The sequence below is a fragment of the Typopeltis vanoorti genome, chromosome 17 (assembly GCF_054136105.1).
Source record: "Typopeltis vanoorti isolate ZY-2024b chromosome 17, IOZ_Tvanoo_1.0, whole genome shotgun sequence".
NCBI classification, from domain to species: domain Eukaryota; kingdom Metazoa; phylum Arthropoda; class Arachnida; order Uropygi; family Thelyphonidae; genus Typopeltis; species Typopeltis vanoorti.
The window spans coordinates 20,489,608-20,513,445 of record NC_143565.1 but is presented as its reverse complement, the minus strand read 5'-3'; the positions used below and the strand labels follow the sequence as shown (position 1 = coordinate 20,513,445).

The window sequence follows — 23,838 nt, the reverse complement described above, 5'->3', positions numbered from 1 at the left end:
TTTTCCATTCTGCCACCATACCTATCTGATTTAGCTCTTCCTTTTATTTCAGAGTCCATTCCAGAAGTAGAATTTTTCCATCTATCTTCTTTTGATGAAATAATGTCTTCACTTCCAGCTGATGAAGTAGCTGGAAGTGAAGACATTCAGCTAGTTCATCAGCTGTGGGACCAGATGGCTTTACTGCTGCAGAGTTTCAACATATACCTCTGCCTATCTTGCAATATTTAATTGATCTACTTCTGTTTACCAAATGTATATTATTTATTGATCATTAGGAAAAAGAAAACCAGGATGTCCTCTAAAGGGATTCAATGATGACTTCTAAGTTGGAACAGGCCACTCTAGACCTAAATCATTGAAAAGCATGATGATATTAGTTATTGTTATAATTTATATGGGTACTCTTGAGTCAAAAGACATTGTGGGAGATCCACACCATTCGTACCTATCGTACATCTCCTTAAATTTATTTCCTGTTGGGGTGCTCATAACCACCTCTGGCAATCCATTCCACTCATTCACCACTCTACAAGTAAAACCAGTCTGCATACACTTGCTAATCACACTCTTATTAATCTCTTACCTAGCTTGACCTCCTGTGGGAAAACTAAATTAATAATATTAAATTAAAAATTTTAAATTTAAAAAAACTGATACGTATAAAAATAAATTAAAAATTAAAAATAAATAAAAATAAACACAAAATTAAAAAAAAAATTAAAAACAGAACTATATTAAACATTTCTAGAGTCCTCTCGTATTGAGATTTACTTTTGGCTTGTTCTGGTTGCTATAAGGGTTGCAGATGGGTCCTCCACATTCTTGGAATGATTAATCCATCATTTTTGTTCAGGTTTGGATAGTGTTTTAGCATTTCACAGGCTTCTTTGAATTTTCTCTAAAACCAGGTTTTGGTGCGGTGTAGGGACTTGGTGCCTTTTCACTCAATTCTATCGTATGTTTGGAGTGCATGGTCTGATAGGCCTGTTTTACCATAATAGAGGTATTTAATGTGTCGTTTGTATTCGTTTTTTTTTATTAGGATCGTGCATCCTGTTTCCCTATGTAGGGTAGGCTACATGTATGTTGGATTTTGTAAACCACTGGGTGGGCCAGGTATGGAAGAGGATCTTTGAAAGAATTGAGTAAATTTTTTATTTTGTTGGGGATTTGAAAGTAGTCTTGATGTTATATTTATGTAATGTTCTGTCTATTTCTGAAATGCCTCTAACATAGGGTATGGCTATGGCATTCTTGTAATCTTTTTTGTTTTTAGTGGTATTTTTGTGGAAGATCTAGTGAACTTTTTTTTTATTGTAGCCATTTTTTACAAATGTATGGTTAATGATTTCAAATTCTTGGTTTAGAGCTTGTTCATTTGAGCAAATTGTTAATGCTCAGTGTTTGAGGGTGCTTATGACTCCTTGTTTTTCTGTTGGGTGGTGGTATGAATTTTTGTATATGTATTGGCCTGTGTGTGTAGGTTTGAGGTAGACAGAGAAGGAGAGAGCATTGAATATTTGGAATATTGTAAACAAGATTACAGACAACTCGGTTAAGCACATATTACTTAAGAACAAAGAAAAACTAATAGCAAAGTTCCAAGCCTTAAAACAACAAGAAAGCAACAGATGATCAGGACGCCATATTCAGAAGAATAGCCAATTACAAACCGACAATACAAGGAGCAACCAACCAGCAACAGAAAATGGCCAAGTTATTAACTAATCGAGGTACAACCTTAACTAAGGAGAACTTTCACTGCTGGAAAAAGGTCTGAACTACACCATTGTACCAAGGTCGGTTAACAAATTAGATTTCATTTATCACATTGAAAGAGGTCTAAGATCCCTCCCCTCCAATTTTGTGGACAAAATACGAATGGAAACATCATACATATTAAATTCAAATAAAAAACTATGTTGCAACTTAACCAAAGCAAAAAAATTGGCCGTCAAATGCTTAAAGGATAACGAAGACATCATAATCACGAAAGCAGATAAAGGTAATGCTATGATCAGACAGCATACCTCGAAAAAAAAATGAAACATTTGGTATACATCCACAACACGTACCAAACGGTGAACTACAACCCCACAAAATGCATCAAAAAAGAAAACAACAGAATCAATCAAATCTGTGATCACGTGGCCAGAAGAAATAACCAAAAAACTAATACCTTATTATGCCCGCACTCCCAGAATTTATGGCCTGCCAAAAATACAGAAAACAAACACACCACCATGTCTGATAGTTGAAGGACTCGACAGCCCTAATTATCACTTAATTAGCCAAGAAATTAGCTGCCACCCTCAAGGAGTTGGTAGGTCCTCCTTCCTACATAAAAAATACACATTTTATAAACAAAATTAAAAACATCACACTCAATGACCAAGATTTATTAGTCAGCTTTGACATAACTGCCCTTTTCACTAATTCCTATCAATGATACCATTATTCTCCTGCAGAACACATTTCTGCCGACATCGTGGCCCTCTATGCCCACGTACTCTGCTCCAGGTATTTCGTGTGTCAAAACAATTTTTACCTACAAAAAAGAAGGTACGGCCATGGGCTCACCACTTTCTCTCCGCAATAGCTAACTTTTATATGGAAGACTTTGAGCAATGAGCTCTAGATTTGGCCAGTCCAAAGTCTCCCTCAGATATGTCGATGATATTTTCTCCATTTGGCCTCATGGCCGTGAAACATTAAATACATTCCTTAGCCACCCGAACAAACAACACAGCTGTATCCAATTCACCATTGAAATAAAAAAAAATAACTCTCTTCCTGTTCTAGACACACACGTCTTCCCTCAGGCTCTCTCCTTCTCTGTCTACTGCAAACTTACACACATGGACTAATACATACACAAAAATTCATACCACTACCCAAAACAAAGACTAGGAGTCATAAGCACCCTCAAACACTGAGCATTAACAATTTGCTCAAATGAACAAGCTCTAAACCAAGAATTTGAAATCATTAACTGTTCATTTGCAAAAAAATGGCTACAATAAAAAAAAACAGTTCACTAGGATCCTCCACAAAAATACCACTAAAAAAAAAAGATTACAAGAATGCCATAGCCATACCCTATGTTAGAGGCATTTCAGAAACACTAGATAAATAGACAGACCACTACATAAATACAACATCAAGACTATTTTCAAACCTCTGACAAAATTAAAAAATTTACTCAATTCTTCCAAAGATTCTCTTCCATACCTGGCGCAGCCAGTGGTTTACAAAATCCAATGTACATATAACCTACCCTACATAGGGGAAACAGGATGCATGATCCTAATCAGAAAAGACGAATACAAATGACACATTAAATACCTCTATTATGGTAAAACAGGCCTATCAGACCAATCACTCCAAACATACCATAAAATTGAGTGGAAAGGCACTAAGCCCTACACTGCACCAAAACCTGGTTTAAGAGAAAATTCAAAGAAGCTTGTGAAATGCTAAAGCACTATCCAAACCTGAACAAAAATGATGGATTAATCATTCCAAGAATGTGAAGGGCCCATCTGCAACCCTTATAGCAACCGGAAGAAAATTTCAATATGAGAGGACTTTAGAAATGTTTAATATAGTTCTGTTTTTAATTTATTGTTTAAAAATTTTTTATGTGTTAATTTTAATTTGATTTTAATTTTTAATTTATTTTTATACTTATCAGTTTTTTTAATTTAAATTTTTTAACATGTTCGCTGTCATGCTACTTCGTTCCCGTATGCCGAGCAATTTCACGTCGTCAAGGTCAGTACAGTAATCTCGATGCCAGTGGTAAGCGTAATACGAGTATACTCGTAGTTGGCTTGTGCAGAGCACATACCTTCTATGAGCATACACGGTTTTGCTGCTAGCTCCTCAAGCCAAGCATTTTCACTTCTTCAAGGTCAGTACGGTAATCTCGCTGCCGGTGGTAAGCGTCATACAAGTATACTCGTAGCTGGCTTGGGTAGCTCATATACGAAATACGAGTATACTCGTAGTTGGCAGCGAACGTGTTAAAAATCTATTGATATATATTTTTAATTTAATATTATTAATTTAACATTTCCACAAGAGGTCAGGCTAGGTAAAAGATTATTAAGCAGTTAGATTCATTTTACCTTTGTAAAGTGCAGTAGCATGTAGGTTGGATCTTTATACATATGTATTTTCCTGATGATGACCTCAATACAGAGGTTAAAACGTTGAATGTTACTTTCCTAATATTAAGTAAAGTAATTATTTTAACACGTGTGTTGTGCCTCCGGGGTGCTAAAGGGTCAAAGCTATAATAATTGAGAGGAGATCTCCACATAGCGTTCAAAGTAATGCGGAGAACTGACCAGGGCTTCTGACCCAATGTCGAATCCTCACCGTCTCGTGGTGCACTCTGTTAGATATCTACCTAGATACTGAATGGACCGGGATGTGCTGGCAATTTGGGATTAACTGACCAAATTGTATTCTTATTAGCTTAAACCAAAATTTCAAATGATGGTACAACATGACAGAATTTCATGCCGGCTGGGGTGTCGCCTGGTTAAACAAGGTCCTCGTTGTTTTTTCCAGGGAACCAGGGCAAACTGCAAAAAGTCAGCTACTGGAACAAATCCTAAAACTTACTCCAACTCAACATCACCAGACTTCAAGATCGGTACTATCAACATAAGGAGCCTGAATGGCAAAGAAATGGAGCTAGCGGAGGAATTGGATAAGTACCAGATCGACATAATAGGAGTGACTGAAACAAAAAAGACAAAATCAGCGTTTCAGCGTTTCAGCCAAATGCTGAAACATTTCCACTGCATCAATCCTAAGATCTTTCTGAGCAATAAATACGAAATGTTATATTCAGGCAATAACAATCAAGGAAAAGAAGGAGTAGCCATAGTATTCAACTAAATGCGAGGCTAATCTTCTTGAATGGCAGGCAGTCTCAAGTAGAGTGATGTGGGCAAATATGAGAATGGGGAACTGGACAATAAGACTTATTTGTGCCTGTGTTCCCATAGAAGGTTCTACTAAGGTAGAAGTGGAGGAATTTTTTGAGGCTTTACTGAAAGCAACTGACACAATGAAAAAGGAAAAGTTAGTCCTTGTTTGGGGATCTAAATAGCAGAGTAGGTTTGACAAATGATTGTCAAACATACAAAAATATTTTGAGAAAATTTGGAGAAAAGAGCAAAGCTAATAATAATGGCAAATACCTGTTGGATTTCTGCTCGGGACATGGACTGGTTATTACTAACACCATGTTTCAACATAAAAATGTGCACAACTTCACATGCAGAGAAGAGGCAAGGAATAAGAAAAGTCTCATTGACTATGTTATTTGATAGTGATGTTTTTCCACTGGTGCAGGACATAGTGTACAGAGGATATGAAATTAGAAGTGATCACCATTTAGTCTTGAGCAGGATAAAATTGAATTTCATATTGAAAAGAACAACATGTAAGAAAGTTTTAAAGAGAATAAAAGTTGAGCGACTCTCAGATGTGAACTGTAGACTAATATACACAAATATTATTCAAGAAAAAATGAACGAGTTTGAGAGCAGGAACCAAACTTTGGAGATCCAGTGGCAAGCCCTAAAGAAAACCCTGATTGATTCAGCCAGAGAGGCATGTGGTGAGGTTGTGTGCAAGGATAGAAAAATCAGAACTCCAAGGTGGACACAGGAAGTTAAAGAGGCAGTGAAGGAAAAGAAGAAGACATATCAAAAGTTCCTGGCAAATAAGTCAGCTTGTACTCTTATAGAATACAGAGACAAATGTAAGAAAGCTAAACACTGCATAAAACTAGCTAAACAAAAGTCATGGGAGGACTTTGGCAAGAACATAGAAAATAAATACCAAGAAGGTGGCAAGATATTCTGGAGGTTGTTGAAGAAGCTCAGAAATGGAAGAAGGAGTGCTGTAAAATTAGAGATGATAAAAGTGACATGAAAATCTGAGAAAAAGATATCCTTGAAGTATGGAGTAATTCTTTGAAAAACTGCTAAATGAAACAAGCAGCGATGATAGCACAGTGGTAAAAAACACTGACCAGGCATGCAGTCAGGAATACATATCCATACTTGATGTAGAAAAATCCATCAAAAGCTTGAAATGTGGAAAGGCAGCAGGAGTAGATGATATTCGACCAGAAATGCTCAAGTATGGAGGTATAAAAGTCGTACAGTGGCTGCACTGCATTGTTCTGAAGGGCGGGACAGACGGATGAATTCCAGATGATTGGAGTAGAGCTCTCATAGTACACATATATAAAAAGGGAAATAAAACTGAACGTGAGAATTACAGAGGCATTTCATTACTGATTTCTGGTAAGATATATGCAAGTATACTTGAGAAACAGTTGAGAAGGATTGTGGAAGAGAAGCTTGGTAAAGAACAAGCTGGATTCAGGCTGTCAGGATCAGATTTTCACTTTACGACAAATAGTTGAGAAATCATGGGAATATAACAAAGATCTTTATTTAAGTTTTATAGATCTGGAAAAGGCATATGACAAGGTGCAAGAGAGAAGCTATTCCAAACATTATAGTTATATGGTGTTAATGGAGCACTATATCAAGCAATACTTAGTCTTTATTTGAGTTGTAAGTCAGCAGTTAGAATTACAGGAAGTACAGGAAGATGGTTTAATGTTAAATCTGGTGTCAGACAAGGATATACATTATACCCTCTGTTATTCATTATGTATATGGATCACATTATGAAGGAAAGTGGTATTAAACATTATATCAAAATTGGAGATGTTAATATCAGTTCTTTGTTTTATGTGGACGATGCTATACTTCTAAATAAATCTGCTACAAATCTGCAAGATTCCCTGACTAATTTGAATAACTAATGTAATATATATGGTATGAAGGTCAGCATTAAAAAGACAAAGACGATGAAAATAGGCAGAAACATTTAAAATATCAACTGCATTGTGAATGGAGAACTTATAGAACAAGTAAAACATTTCAGCTATTTAGGCATGATTTTTACTGAAGATGGTAAATTAAATATGGAAATAGACAAGAGAATCAACAAAGCTGGTATGGTAGGCAGTCAATTGAATAAATTCATATGGAAGAAGAGAGAAATTAGTCGGCACACTAAATTAGCTGTATACAAGATAGTGTTCAAACCAGTTTTAACTTATGGATCTGAGAGCTAAGTCAGAAGTAAAACACTTGACCAAAGACTAGAGGCCACAGATATGATTGTCCTGAGAAAGATTAAGGTCATGAACAGATGACATCAATGGCAATATCATATTAAAAACAAGGATATTAGGAAAGAACTTGATATTGTCGGCATCCAGGAATGTATTAGCAGAGCTAATCTCAAGTGGTATGGTCACTTAAGCAGAGTGGGAGAGGAAAGATTAGCAAAACAAGTGTTTTCTGCCAGGTTGTCAGGAAAAAGACTCAGATGAAGACCAAGATATAGGTGGATTGATACAGTAAAAAGTGCCTTTGAAGACAGAAATATAAGGCCTGATAATATTGGAGTCTTGATATTTAGCAGACTGATTTGGAAGAAAATTGTGATTAGGAAGTTAGTAATGATGTAAATTTTTCATGTAGTACTATCGTATCCTGTACACCCTGAGGAATTTGATGATGATGTTGTTGTTGTGTCTCCATAAATTCTTAAATATGAATGCTGACCACTTTGTAACCTTAAAAGAAAGAATTCCAATTGATAATTTTATTTTGTGTCTCAATATTATAACTGTAATCCCTTTATTAACTTATAAGTTTCTATCATATCTCCTCTGCCTGTCAGCTTAAATTTACGATGCACACACCTTTAATCTGTCCGAATAGGGAGCTGGCCTGGTTGCTGAGTGGTTAGCATACCCACTCTACGACCAACATGTGTGTTTGAATCCTGCTGCAGGCATGGATGTTTGTGATTATCTTACCTTGTATACTGATATAACATTTGATATGGTGCGGTATGACCTTTGCTGTCCTTTACCATTAAAACCATAAATCATCATCCTCCTTATAGTGTACATTTCACAGACCTATCACTAGCATGGTCACTCATCTCTGAATCCTCTCCATCACCTTCCAATTCCCTAGAAATGCAGGTGACCAAATCTGTGCACAATAGTTAATATATGGTCAAATCATAGCCTTATAAAGAGGGATAATAACCTTCTTATTTTTATTTGTCAATGTGTTCTTCAATATCCAAGAAATCCTCTCAGCTATTTTGCCAACTCTTGCAATATGTCCTCTGAATTTCAAATCTCTATCCACCATCACTCACGGATCCTTAGCCTCACCAATTTTGTAATCTGCTGCCATCAATATGATACGAAGTATATAACTTTCATCCGATAGTGCATTACCTTACATTTTACAGCATTATACCGATACCCATTGTCCTTTGCCCACACTGCCAATTTATTTAAGTCATCCTACAAGATATCTGTATCACCTTTATCAACTATTGCCCTTCCCCAGTTGTGCATCATTAGCAAACAACTGAATATTCCCCTGAAATCTTCTGCTAATATCATTAATGCATAAATTAAACAGTAGTACAACCCTGGTGCACTCCACTAGTCACCATCATTTGCCTTGATTCCACTCCACCATACACCACCCTCTGATGTTTGTCTATCAGCCACTCTCCTATCCATTCCACCAACTTCACATTCATTCGCATTTATCCAACTTATGTAATGGTTTCCATATGGTATTCTGTTAAATGCTTTTACAAAGTCCAGCAGTATCACAGTATAACCATTTCACTGTCCAGGCCTACTGCTGTATTCACATTGACATTTTTCAATATACTGAATACTTCCAGTTCATCTACCTCAGTTCTCACATCAGTAACTGCAAAGTCACCACCTGGATGATATACCTTTGCAGACTGATCACTTAGTAACTGAACCATTTCTTCTGCTTCTGTAACTTTCCTTCCTACCATTAGCACTGAGTAAAGTTATCTTTCCATAATCCTTCTTTCTCTTACTTGCTACATAACAACAACAACAAAAAAACTTTTTTATTTACTTTTGCCTGTTTAGCTAATTTTTTTTCTCAAAATCTGATTTGAACCCTCTTACCATAGATACTGCCTCACTCCAACAATCCCTGACTGCTTCCCATGCATTAATGACATTTATTCCATGTATCTTCTTATGCCATGGCACTGCTCCAAGTTGCCTCCTAAGTTTATCATAATTGCTAGCTTTGTAGCTCTGTATAAACCCTTTCTTGACTGAAAATTCCACATTGAGCAACCTCCCAGGACAAGACTGCATAGTCACTTTCCCTGACTGGAAGTAGAGTTGCTACTGTAGCTGTAGATAGATCTTCTGATGCTGTTACCAGATCCAACACTCTCAAACCCTTGATCCCCTCCATCATGTACTGTTTCAGGTTATTATTTTGTGTGGGGGTCCCCCCTTCCTCAACTGTCCCTTAAGACTGGTTGAGCCCTCCTAATGAGGGATTAAGTGTGGATTTTATGACTGTAGATCTGTGTGTGTTTATGGGCTGGTTTGCCACTGTTTCAGGTAATTATCCCTAACTGTATACAGAGCTGCTTAAAGTTTTCTTTTCCCATTCGCAACCCCATTTCGCCAAGAAAATTTCACCTGACTCTGGGTATATATGTATAAAAATAGGTATACAAATCAAGCATTTACTGATAATAAATTATAAAGAAATTTATTTTAAAACAACTCTTTGGTATACATATAATTTTACCATTTGCATAAAGAATTACAATACAATAGTCTCGAATCTGAGCTGAGGTGTTTCTGGCAGCGTTCGTTGGTGTTGTGTGGTTTGATGGCATGAGTGCAAAGTGCGCATGTTGTGTGTTCAGAACCAAGGCTGCAGTGAAGTAGCTTGATGCAACATGGGTGAGCGCTGCCAGAAATTATGTGTTTGATTTTGAATTAATTTTTGGTCGTTGCACGTTCAGAACCCTTTTACTGTTGCCAAATTTTTTGCGACCCCAAATGGGGTCGTGACCCACAGATTAAGAAGCTCTGACTGTATAAATTCCATTTCCATTTTTCCATGTGCCCTTTCCTCCTTCCAATCTACACTGCTTGGAAAGAAGTCAATGGACACCATAATGTGAGGAACAAACAGCCATGACACCCACCTTAATAAGATCTAGGGCCTCCTTTTACTGCAGTGACTGCAGCAATATGGAGGCATACTTTGCACAAATGTATAATAGTGATCAGTGGGAATTTTTGACCATTCTTCCTGTAGGCATGTAATGACGTCCTGGACTGTTGTGGAAAGGACTTCCCTTGGCCTCACCTTGTGCTCCAGTTCATCCCACAGAAGTTCAGTAGGGTAGAGATCACAGCTCTATGGAGGCCAGTCAAGTGTGGTGACCTTCATGTCCACTAACCAAGCAGTTACAGCAGCAGCCTTATGACATGATGCATTGTCTTGCTGAAAGGGACAATGCTCAGTTCTGTAGAAATGTTACAAAGTAGGAAGCATTATATTTTCCAGAATGTTCAGATATCTCTCAGAGTTCAATATTCGTGGCACTAGAACAGAGGTGTGTGGGTGAATCAATTTTTTAATCAAACAAGATTCTATCAATTCAAGATCATACAACTCAGGGAAGAAGTGATGACAAGAATTGTAGAGCAGGCTATGAGAGTATAGAGTATATCATGTTATCCAGTGTTATTGCACACATGAAGTGCATGTCAGAAAACACAAAGCAATATTGAAAGATTATAGAGAACTGGTTGAATAACAGCAGTAGAACCCCTCTATAGGACTAACATTGGATTGAAGAAGCCTGACTTTGTAGTAAAGAGAGGAGATGAGTTGTTATTGGCATTCAAGTTGAGAGTGCTGTGTGACTACTCACTATCCTCCATCATGAGAAAGCAGCCTACCATTTTGAAAATTAAGACTTGGTATGACACCTTCAGGAAGATCACTAGGTTGTACTGAAATTTGCCTCTGCAACTGTATTCTTTAAAGGTGTATGGTGTCAGCAGTTATGTCTCTCTCTCAGGCTGATTTCAAGATACTCTTTTTGTGTGCCTTGTAGGGCACACTGGCAGCATGGAGGACTTTCCAGAGAATGACCTCTTGAAACCCCAAGTCTGGACTTGGATAGTACAGAACACTGTTGGGGCTTAGGTCTCTTCTAGTCCTACATGTGGCACCATAATAATTAGTACTGTTTTCAGTGTGAAGTTAGAAAAATAAAAATTTACACCCCATAGAATTCATATTAAGAAAAATAAAAATGGGATAGGAATACTTTTGTCTTTCAAGTAAGTTGTGCATTGCAAATGGTGCCAGTTAAAAAAAAACTACAATTTCTTAATCTTCTTGATTTCCATCCATCTTCAAGGCCCCCCCTTTCCTAATTGGATTGTGGGGGGCAGCAGCTGCAAGAGAGACTTCCAATGGTCACGATCCTCCGCCACCAAGCTCAGGTGTTCTGGTGGGACTCTCAGACATGTCCACCCAAGGTTTTGGATATAGTCTATCCAGCGAGTCCTTGGCCTTCCACATGGCCTCCCACCCTTTGGCTTGGCAAAGAGAGCCTGCTGGGGGAGCCTCTCTTGTAGCATTCTGACCAGGTGCCCATACCATCGTAACTGTTATCTCTCAACACAGAGAAGCAGCGTTTGAGTATTGAGGGTTTCCCGAATTGCAGAGATTCTGACCCTATCGAGTCTTGTCAGCCCTGCAACCCCTCGAAGGAACCTCATTTCAGCCACTTAGATTCGTGTCCTCATTTTTTCGGTCATTACCCAGCTGTCATGAGCATAGGTAAGGATGGAGATAGACTGTATTGAAGACAGCCAGCTTTGCCTTCTGGCTTAACTCCTGCTTCAATACTACCGAACGGCCAAGCTCCCGCAATATTGCACTTGCTGATCCAATTTGAGTGTCTAGCTCTACGTCCCACTTTCCATCACTCGTGAATATGGACCCAAGGTATTTAAACTTCTCCACCTGCCTCAGTGGGACTCCACTCACATGTAGAGTGCACTGGGATGGTTGTCTTGAGACCACAAATGTTTCTGTTTTGGCCACAGTGATCTTCATCCTGGCTTCTGCACAAACAGTTACAAACCTATCCATGATCTGCTGGAGGTCATCTGTGGCAGAGCTAAGCATAACTAGGTCATCTGTAGAAAGCAGATGTCCAATGCTACATCTTCCAATTCTGACACATTCACTGCCTCGGCTGTGTCTATCAATCCAGTTCATAAATATTATGAAAAGGAGGGGTGACTGAACACGCCCTTGGCAGAGACCAACGGAGACCATGAAAGGTTCAGACTTTGTGCTATTTACCCTGACACAAAAACTCTGTGGACTTTCATTACAGGGACTTGATGGCAGCTAATGGTTGGCCATCTACTCCATACTCCTGTACTACTTGCCAAAGCTTATCCCGAGGAACCTGGTCGTATGCCTTCTCCAAGTCCACAAAACGTGTGTAGACATTCTTGGCATATTCCCAAGATTTCTCAAAGACTTGCCTTAAAGTGAATGATTTGTGATGCATTAATGTTAACAAGGCTCTAAATACTCTTTCTCCAGTACTAAGCAGAACACAATTTGTTTTTTTGTTTTTTTAAATGTTTTATGAATTCAAGAAGCTATACAAGGTTCTTCAAGAACAGGCTTTTACAACATCCATACTTTATGCAGAGTTCAGATTTGCAGCATTTACAATAAACAAGTAGTAACTTTTATGAGCTGATCCAGGCTTGGTCTATTAGTATTTCGTGTGATGTTTGTCAAATGCTGAATGACCTGTTATGGTTTAGGTGAACTATAATTCACCTACATGCATTACATTCCTTTATTGCTGTGCTATTCACAGTACTGGTATACATATGCTTTGTATTTTTAGTGCTTTTCATTAGATACCTGGAAGGTGATCTGAAGAACTAGCTTTTTATCATTAGTTTTATCATCTTGAATTGCATGTGCTGCTGAAGTCTATCCTCCACTTCTTTTCTTTGAAAAATGAAATAAAAGTTGGTGTTTACACCTAAATTCTGGGTTGTTTCAGATTGACTCCTGAGCTTTGGATAGCAGATTAAGTAGTTTCTAAGTCAGGAAGAAAAGGGGAGGTAATCGATCTTGGCTTGGTGAAGTTTCTGATTTGTTCACTTATATCATTTCAGAAGAAGAAATTAATTGTCTGCCACTGTTTAGATTTAAGTCACTCTTTAGACACTTTCTTTCATTTCTCCTATAAGATATAGGAGGTATGAAAAGTTGTTAGTGAAAGCAAAAATGAAGAGTAAGAAAGTAAAGATTGTGAGTCTTTCACCTTGATAGGACAGAACTGAGAAGGGCCATGATGGTCAATGAGAAGATAGTACATGCGAAATTTTGTTCAGGTTATTGATGTATGGAGTGAATTTGATATATTAATATGCATACATTGTATATGTGTATTAACTGTCCCATGCTATGAAAAATGTGCTTCACCTGTCCAGAAGATGTTGTACAGCCATTGTGGATCTTCTGCGACTTTTGTCAAAGTCCATGTTGTGAATTTCTCCCTCTTAGGGGTATCACTTGGTAATGGCTGGTGAAGAGATTGCAGCTTGTATGGATACAAGTTTAACATACCACGAAGAATGCGGAATATGGACATTTTTGCTATGCCTGATTCTTGCAGCTTCCTGTGCACTGCTTACACTGCTTGTTGATTGCGCCACTAGAGCATTCATTTGAGATACCACAGTGCTGGTATGGGCTTCGGATAACACTGGTCTGCCGGTGCGAAGGCAATCTGACACATTTCCAGTTTCCTTGAAACGTCGTATTAAAGACTAGTCTGGCAGGAGTGATAGGACCTTGACCTTTCTGCGTTCAAAACTTTCGTAAAGCTTCCGCTACAGATTCTCCACTAACATAAAACAATTTCACTAACATTGTCTTATCCACTGATGTAAGCATCACAGCAACAAATTTTTCTTTTCACAAAACTAATTCTGTCCCCCCCTTCCCCCCAATGACTGGGAATTTGCACACATTCTTATGAGCTGCTAGTGGCACATCCTGCATTTTATAGAACTCTCATTTGAACTAAATTTTTTCTCCCTGCCCCCCCCCCCCAAATTCCCCTCCTTGCAATTCATTTCTGTGCAAACCACATTCTAATATACTGATTTTTATGAATTATTGAAATATTTCAGGACTTATGGGACACCCTGTATTACACAAGGGTAACTGTGGGTATAAAGGGATGTTAAAATGCATGCACACGAATGCAAGAAGTATCAGGATATTTGGCATTGGTAAGCTCGATTTGGCCAAAACTTATAGGAATCAATGAGACCTGGTTGACTGAAAATAATATAGTTACAGGGATACAATGTAAAGGGTATTTTATTTTCAGGGAGGATAGAAGGAACAGGACAGGAGGTGGGGTATTGCTGATGATAGCTGCAGAATTAAAACCGACAAAATTAGAAGTTAAAGAGGATTTTTGGTCTGAGGGAGATGATTCATTTGAGGCTGTCTGGCGTGAGATAGAGGCAAATAGGACAAAATATGTTGTTGGTGCTGCTATAGACCAGGGATTCCACATGAAGATGTAGATGCCATGTATTGGCAGATTAGCACAATGAGTGCAGGCCGAACAATTATTATAGGAGACTTTAACTATGGGGACATTGATTGGAGAGGAAAGGAGGTGTGGCAAGATGGAAGTGGGATTTATAGTTGCTGAGGGAAAAGTACATTGAAACAACATGTTATAGAGGAAACAAGGGGATTGTGGGTGTTGGATCTGATAATAGCATCAGAAGATGTGTCCATAACCAAGGTAGGCTCTGCCTCCAATTTGGGGGAGTGACCATGCGTTCTTGTTCTTGGAAGTTTCCAAACTATATATAATACACACTATAAGGCTGGTGATTATGAGTGACTCAGGATTCATATTCGAAGTGGTTTGAGAAGCTATGCAGAAAGGCTGTCAGTAGTGCATGCCAAGTGGTCAGAGATTGCTTGAGAGTTGTAGTATCAAACTGTATACCCAAGGTCAGGAGGATAAAGCAGGTTGGAATTAAGTGGATGAGCAGAGATATGAAGCAAGAACTGCAAAAAAAGAAAACATTGTAGAGGAAATATAAAGAAAGTGTTGCAAATATAAGTGATCAACAGTACAAAGTGCAAGCAAGAAGGGTAACTAGTATGGTAAGGAAGGCCAAATAATACTATGAGAGAGACTTAGCCAAATAGGCCCAAGTAAATCCAAAAGTGGATTTTTGTTATGTAGCAAATAAGAGGAAAAATGACTATGGTAGAATGAATTTAAGCAATGCTTATGGTAGGAAGGTGACAGAACCAAAAGAAATAGTTGAGTTGCTGAGTGATCATTTTGCAAAGTTGTATCGTTCAGGTGGTGATTTTATAGTTGCTGATGTTACAGAGATGCATATCAACATTGAGGTAGATGAACAGGAGGTGTTCAGCATATTAAAAAATATGAATGTGAACAGAGCAATGGGACTGGATGGCATATCAGCCTGTGTACTACATGAATGTGCAAGAGAATTGGCATTGCCTCTGATGAAGTTGTTCAGTCTCAGCTCTGGCAGAGTTCCAAGGGAGTGGAAAGAGGGTTAGATAGCATAAAGGTGGCTCCAAGACAGAAATTGCAAATGACAAACCAATTAATATATCGGGAATGGTTGTTCAAGTATTGGAAAAGTTGGTGAAAGTTAAAATTCAACAGTGGGTAGATAGGGATGAGATACTCTATAGTGGGCAGCATGGCTTTGTAAAGGGTAGGTCTTGTGTTAGTAATTTATTCACATTTTATAATAAAGTGACAGCAGAATTGGATAATGCGAATAGTTACACCATAATATTGCTGGACTTTGCAAAGACATTTGACAGAATACTACATAGAAAAGTATTACAAAAACTGGAGCAAATAGGAATGGATATGAGGCTAGTAGCATTGATGGGGGGGGGGTTGACAGACAGAGAGTAGTATATGGTGGAGTGGAATCTAGGAGAATGATGGTAACTAGTCGAATACCTTAGATTTCATTACTAGGGCCACCAATCTTTAATTTGTATATCAATGACATGGGGAAAGATTGAAGAGGGGATATTCAGTTGCTTGCTGATGATACAAACTGGGGAGAGCAATAGTCGATAAAGCTGATGTAGATTATCTTGCAGGATCATTTAAATGAATTGGCAGTGTGGGCAAAGGGCAATGGTTATCAATTTAATGTTGCAAAATGTAAGGTTATGCACTTCGGGTTGAAAAGGTTGTATATGGTATATCATATTGATGGTATTGGGCTGCAGGAAATTGATGAGGCTAGGAACTTGGATAATGGTGGACAAAGAGTTGAAGTTCAGAGAGCATATTGCAAAAGTTGGTACTAGCTCAAAGAATTACTTGGATGTTGAAAAACACACAAACAAGTAAAGATGAAGAAGTATTATCCCTCTTTATAAGGCTATGATTCGGCCATATCTTGACTACTGCACACAGATTTGGTCACCCTGGGGAGGAGGTGGTTGAGAGGATTCAGAGATGAGTGACCAAGATCATGACATATCTGTGGAAATATTCCCTACAAGGATAGGTTGAATGTTTGTGAGTTACAGAGGTTATTTGATAGGCAGAAAAGAGGGGATATGATAGAAACTTTTAAGATATTAAAGGGGTTTTATAAAACTGATGGCCAGTGAAATTTTTCAGTATATGACAAATAGTCAGAGAACTAGGGACCATCCGTGGAAGTTGTGTTTAGTAGGATGTGTGAACCAGATTTTTTGTGTTGGAGAGTGGTGAGTGAGTGGAATGGATTGCTAGAATTGGTTGTGAGTTCTCTGATGCTGAATGGATAGTGAATTGGGTCTCCCATGATGAGTCTCTGGAATCTATGGAGATGCCATAAAATAATAATAATAAAAAGATGAGGAGCAGCATTCTTTATTGTACATGAGAAGTTTATGTAAGATAAGAGTTGATTTACATGTATTATTATTTTGTAATTGAAGATTACTTTTATTTTTTATGTAGATTGAAGATGGAGAAATTTTTGCTTCCATTAATCAGAAAGATGGGATGGTTGTTTTCCTTGACAATCCAGAAAAGTACAACAGCAATATTATGTTTAGAAAGTTGGAAGAAGAGGTAAGAATACTACTAAATATATTAAAAATAACATATGATAGATTTGTTTTCAGGTGTCTTTGATTCTCCAGATGTCTCTGACATTTGCAATGTAGAATAGAAAGCCAGATCATGAAAATTTCACAGAGAGGCAAACACATAAAATGGGGGGAGGAAATATATATATATTAGGGTTACCAAGTAATTTTATAAACTTGGTTATTTTACTCCTAATCCCAAGTAAGCAAACAGTTAAGTTTGCGCCTGAACATAGTTCAAGTCTAAAGGTGGTGCAACACCAGGGCAACTCATTGTAAAGGTGGGTAAAGCTCTGATCACTATTCTTAGTATTTTCCATAATGTAAAGCACATCTCACTAAGAGATGTATACTGCAATACATTATGGGTTGGGTCACTACCCAGACTGGTTTCAACCTTTTTTGAGGTCTCCTCAGTTAGTAGCTAGACCCTAAATACCAAGGTTTTAGTAATACAGAGCCTTATCAACTTTACCTATACAAGTTGCTACAAGGTGTTTTTATTTTGAATAAGAATCTCTGGAGGAGATATAGATGTAAATAAGTTTTTTTTTACTTGGGTAATGTTAAAAAAAAATTTAACTTGGGTAATAAAAATTTCTATCCACCTTTTGACTTGAACTATGTTCAGGCGCAAACTTAACTGTTTGCTTACTTGGGATTAGGAGTAAAATAACCAAGTTTATAAAATTACTTGGTAACCCTAATATACATTACCCAAGTTAAAAAAAACTTATTTACATCTATATCTCCTCCAGAGATTCTTATTCAAAATAAAAACACCTTGTAGCAACTTGTATAGGTAAAATTAATAAGGCTCTGTATTACTAAAATCTTGGTATTTAGGGTCTAGCTACTCACTGAGGAGACCTCAAAAAAGTTTGAAACCGGTCTGGGTAGTGACCCACCCATAATGTATTGCAGTATACATCTCTTAGTGAGATGAGCTTTACCCACCTTCACAATGAATTGCCCTGGTTGCACCACCTTTAGACTTGAACTGCGTTCAGACGCAAACTTAACTGTTTGCTTACTTGGGATTAGGAGTAAAATAACCAAGTTTATAAAATTACTTGGTAACCCTAATATACATTACCCAAGTTAAAAAAACTTATTTTCATATATATATATATATATATATATATATATTTTCAAAATTCATTTTTACTCGGTTGGAATATTATAAAAAAAGGTTTAATGACTATTACCGAGAGAAAAGATGACAAGATATATTTAACAAGATACTACTAGTTTACTAGTTTCGTTACATGAACATCCTCAGGTATCATAATCAAAGAATTATATAAAAAAATTACAGAGACTTAAAATTGTACTAACAGAACAAGTATAAAAAACAGTAGCGTGTTTGAAAAAAATGCAAGTATGAGTTCCAAACAAACGAATACTACGCGCGAGTGCGCCAGTACTGAACAGAAGCAACGTGTGCGTCAGAGAGATTGTAACTCAGGCTGTTGTTGATATGAGAGGAATCTAGAGAAATTTCCCTAGATTCAACAATCTTTCTTTCGAGTTCATCGTAGCACACATGGATGTTAGCAGTTTGAGTCCAGTTTACAATGTGCTGGCGGCCTTCGTCTGAGTTAGCTGAAAAGAGAACGTGGCTAGAGAGAGCGCTAGCTCTAGTCCTGTTATAGGAGATATCTCTACGGTGTTCATCCAAACGTAGAAGGATGGATTTAGCAGTCTGTCCATAGTATGGCTTTCCGCAATCACACAAAATCTTGTATACTCCTGGAAACTGAGTAGGAAGATGTTTCTGTTTATGTTTGCAAAGTAATGAACGAAGTTTTGGAAGCATAGTGAAGCACGTTCTGAAGTTGAATTTCTTGAGAATCTTTGCCAGTTTTGGTGAAAGAGAGCTGATGTAAGGCAAGGAGATGAAGGCTCTTGGGGAAGAGGGATCTTCAGAAGTAGTTGAGTGCCTGGGGGAAAGAAATTTGTCAATTTTCTTTGGAGAGAAACCATTGTTAATAAACGTTTTTTTAAGAAAACGGAGTTCATTTTCAATTTCTGTTTCTTCTGTAAGTAATGATTTGGCTCGGTGGGCTAAAGTGGAAATAATACCACATTTTTGTGGGGGATAATGATAATAATAATTATCAAAAAAACTCTTTGCTCTTCTCTTCCATTGCATAAAGTCAGGATACTTCAAATATTATAACAAGATCTACTTACAAAATTCAGGTCTGGCTATGGGCAGCCCACTCTCTCCGATTCTTGCGGATATATTTCTCAACGAATTTGAAGGAAAAGCTATTAACTCCTTTCACTTTAAACCAAGAGTCTGGTACCGCTATATTGATGATATTTTCCTCATCTGGGAAGATGGCGTCAATAACCTCTATTTATTTCTAAACAAGTGCCATGAAAAAATCTCTTTCACCCTCGAACTGGAATCAGATGACTGCCTTCCCTTTTTAGACCTCAAACTTACCAGATGTGCTGAGAGCATTAAAATCTCAATTTTTAGAAAGCCTACTCATACTGACAGATACCTTCATGCTTCCTCCCATCATTATCCCCCACAAAAATGTGCTATTATTTCCACTTTAGCCCACCGAGCCAAATCATTACTTACAGAATGTGGCAATAATAATATAGTGTAATACTGTAGTAATAATAATAATATCCCTGAACTGTAATAATAAGTTACAGAAACTATTGTGCTCTTTCTTTGAATACAAGCAGACAGAACATAAAAACAAACTCGTGCAAAAGGTTTAGATAGGAGAATTTTGAAAAAAGAATATTCAAGTTTAACACTCACTTAATGTTGCATCATGTTTGCCTACTAGAAGGGGCATTTTTGAGGCAAGAAGGTAGGCTAACATTAATCGGAAGATGATGATGGAGATGGTGCTGGAGAATCAGGGTTTGAATCGGTATCAGATTCTGGTGCTAGAGGAGAGGAGCTTACCACTGAAGTCGGTTTCTTGAAAAAGGTATCTAGGGTTGTTTGCACAGCTTTTTTCTTTTTTTCATCATAAATGGCCTTGTTGCAATGTTCTCACTAACTTCACGGTTAACCTTTATAAACTACTTAATGTTAGTATCTTGGTCCTCAAACTTAGCAAATCCTGCTTCAATGAGATGAAAGGCTTCAGCTAATTGTCAACTTTCTTGGCTCTGAATCTTCTGATTCTTCGTGTTTTGTGTTTCTATCAGCTGTTTCCTATCTCCCTAAGGTTTTCATTGGTTAATTCTTGTGAATGGGACTCGAGTAAGTCAGTGACATCATTTTCATTGATGTCCAATTGCAGTGCATTCCCAATATCCACCTCAACTTTTCTGGCTTTGGCAATTTCTTCTTCTGTGACTCCATGAAAATCATCACAGAATTGAAGGCACAGTTTGTTCCATACAACTTTCATTGTTGATTGCTTCACTTCCTCCCAAGAATCAGCAGTGCTTTTGATGGCATCACAGATGTTATAATTCTTCCAGAACGCTCTCAAGGTCATCACATCATCTTCCGTAGTCCTGACTACTTCCGGGAATGTATGCCGTAAGTAATTAGCCTTAAATACAGATATGACTCTCTGGTCCATTGGCTGTATTAACGATGTAGTGTTGGGTGGTAAAAATATGACCTTTACATTAATGTGAAGGTCATCTAAAGATGTTGAATGTCCAGGAGCATTATCCAGCACAAACAGAATTTTAAAGGGAATTTTCTTTTCCGAACAACAACATTCCACACCAGGAATAAAATAGTTCAAGAACCAATCTTCAAACATGGTAAGTGTGACCCAGGCCCTGAAATTTGACTTCCATATAATGGGAACAGCTGCTTTGATAATGCGGTGAAGTGCTCTTGAATTTTCAGAGCGGTAAACAAGCAAAGGCCTGAGCTTAAAATCTCCAGATCCATTACCCCTAAGCAATAAGATTAGTCTGTCCTTTACTGCTTTATGAAAGAAAGAACTCACATCTTCTTTCGAGATGTGAGTTCTTTCAGACATTTTTTTCCAGAACAATTCACTTTCATCTGTGTTAAATATTTGTTCTGGCAAAAATCCCCCATCCTCAATAATTTTCTTCAACATTTCAGGAAATTCAGTTGCTGCAGCTACATCAGCACTGGCTTCCCCCCCCCCTTCCCCCTTGCATTTTAATATTATGCATCATCATCATCATCATCAAATTCCTGCCATGTACCCTCAAGGGGTGTACAGGATATGACAGTACTACATGAAAAAATTACATCATTACCAACTTCCTATCTACAATTTTCCTCCAAATCAGTCTGTTATGTCAAGACTCCAACATTATCAGATCTTATATTTCTATCGTCTAAGGCACTTTGTACCGTATCAATCCACCTATATCTTGGTCTTCCTCTATGTCGTTTTCCTGCCAACCTGGCAGAGAACACTTGTTTTGCTAATCTTTCCTCTCCCATTCTATTTAAGTGACCATACCATCTGAGATTAGCTCTGCTAACACATTCCTGGATGCTGACAATGTCAAGTTCTTTCCTAATATCCTCATTTTTAATATGATATTGCCATTGATGCCATCTGTTCACGCCTCTAATCTTTCTCAGGACTCTCATATCTGCGGTCTCTAGTCTTTGGTCAAGTGTTTTACTTCTGACCCAGCTCTCAGATCCATAAGTTAAAATTGGTTTGAACACAGTCTTGTATACAGCTAATTTAGTGTTCCGACTAATTTCTTTCTTATTCCATATGAATTTATTCAATTGACTTCCCACGATACCAGCTTTGCTGATTCTGTTGTCTATTTCTATATTTAGTTTACCATCTTCAGTAAAAATTGTGCCTAAGTAGCTGAAATGTTTTACTTGTTCCACAGGTTCTCCATTCACAACACAGTTGACATTTTCAATGATTCTGCCTATTTTCATTGTCTTTGTCTTTTTATTGCTGACCTTCATACCATATCTATTACAACAGCTATTCAATTTAGTCAGAGAATCTTGCAGACTTGTAGCGGATTTATTTAGAAGTATAACATCATCTGCATAAAGCAAAGAGCTGACATTAACATCTCCAATTTTGATATCAGGTTTAATACCACATTCCTTCATAATGTGATCCATATAGATAATGAATAACAGAGGGGATAATGTACATCCTTGTCTCACACCAGATTTAACATTAAACCATCTTCCTGTACTTCCTTCAATTCTAACTGCTGACTCACAACTCAAATAAAGACTAAGTATTGCTTGATATAATGCCCCATTGACACCATATAACTGCAGCATATTGAATAGCTTCTCTCTTGGCTCCTTGTCATATGCCTTTTCCAAATCGACAAAACTTAAATACAGATCTTTGTTATATTCCCATGCTTTCTCGACTATTTGTCGTAAAGTGAAGATCTGATCCTGACAGCCTGTATTTGGCCTGAATCCAGCTTGTTCTTCACCAAGCTTTTCTTCCACAATTCTTCTCAACCGTTTCTCAAGTATACTTGCATAGATCTTGCCAGGAACACTCAGTAGGGAAATACCTCTGTAATTCTCACATTCAGTTTTATTTCCCTTTTTATATATGGGTACTGTGAGAGCTCTACTCCAATCATCGGGAATTCGTCCCTCTGTCCAGGCTTTCTGAACTATGCAGTGCAGCCACTGTAAGACTCTTATACCACCATACTTCAGCATTTCTGGTCGAATATCATCTACTCCTGCCTGCCTTTCCACATTTCAAGCCTTTGATGGCTTTTTCTACTTCAAGTATGGATATGTATTCCTGACTGCATGCCTGGTCAGTGTTTTTTATCACTGTGCTGTCATCACTGCTTGTTTCATTTAGCAGTTTTTCAAAGTAATTACTCCATACTTCAAGGATATCTTTTTCTCCTGTTTTCATTTCACCTTTATCATCTCTAATTTCTTTTACAGCACTCTTTCCTCCATTCCTAAGCTTCTTCAACAACCTCCAGAATATTTTGCCACCTTCTTGATATTTATTTTCTATATTCTTGCCAAAGTCCTCCCATGACTTTTGTTTAGCTAGTTTTACACACTGTTTAGCTTTCTTACATTTGTCTCTGTATTCTGTAAGAGTAAAAGCTGACTTATTTGCCAGGAACTTTTGATATGCTATCTTCTTTTCCTTCACTGCCTCTTTAACTTCCTGTGTCCACCAGGGAGTTCTGATTTTTTTATCCTTGCACACAACCTCACCACATGCCTCTCTGGCAGAATCAATCAATGTTTCCTTCAGAGTTTGCCACTGAATCTCCAAGGTTTGGTTGCTCTTCTCAAACTCTTTCATTTTCTTTTCAATAATATTTCTGTATTTTAGTCTACAGTTCACATCTGAGAGCTGCTCAACTTTTATTCGCTTTAAAACTTTCTTACATGTTATTCTTTTCAATATGAAATTCAATTTTATCCTGCTCAAGACTAAATAGTGATCACTTCCAATTTCAAATCCTCTGTACACTCTGGTGTCCTGCACCAGGGAGAAAACATCACTATCAACAATAACATAGTCAATGAGACTTTTCTTATTCCTAGCCTCTTCTCTCCATGTGAATTTGTGCACATTTTTATGTTGGAACATGGTGTTAGTAATAACCAGTCCATGTCCTGAGCAGAAATCCAACAGATATTTGCCATTATTATTAGCTTTGCTCTTTTCTCCAAATTTTCCCAAAA

General features: G+C 37.6%; 1 protein-coding gene across 1 annotated transcript in view; it reads left to right on the top strand.

Annotated features, from left to right (window-relative positions):
* Positions 1 to 23,838, top strand: part of CSN3 (COP9 signalosome subunit 3) — a 218,263-nt gene that overhangs the window by 123,971 nt on the left and 70,454 nt on the right. The window contains exon 13 of the mRNA XM_090407666.1: positions 17,053 to 17,166. Within this exon, the coding sequence (XP_090263792.1) occupies positions 17,053 to 17,166 (114 nt within the window). The remainder of the gene's footprint in view (positions 1 to 17,052; positions 17,167 to 23,838) is intronic.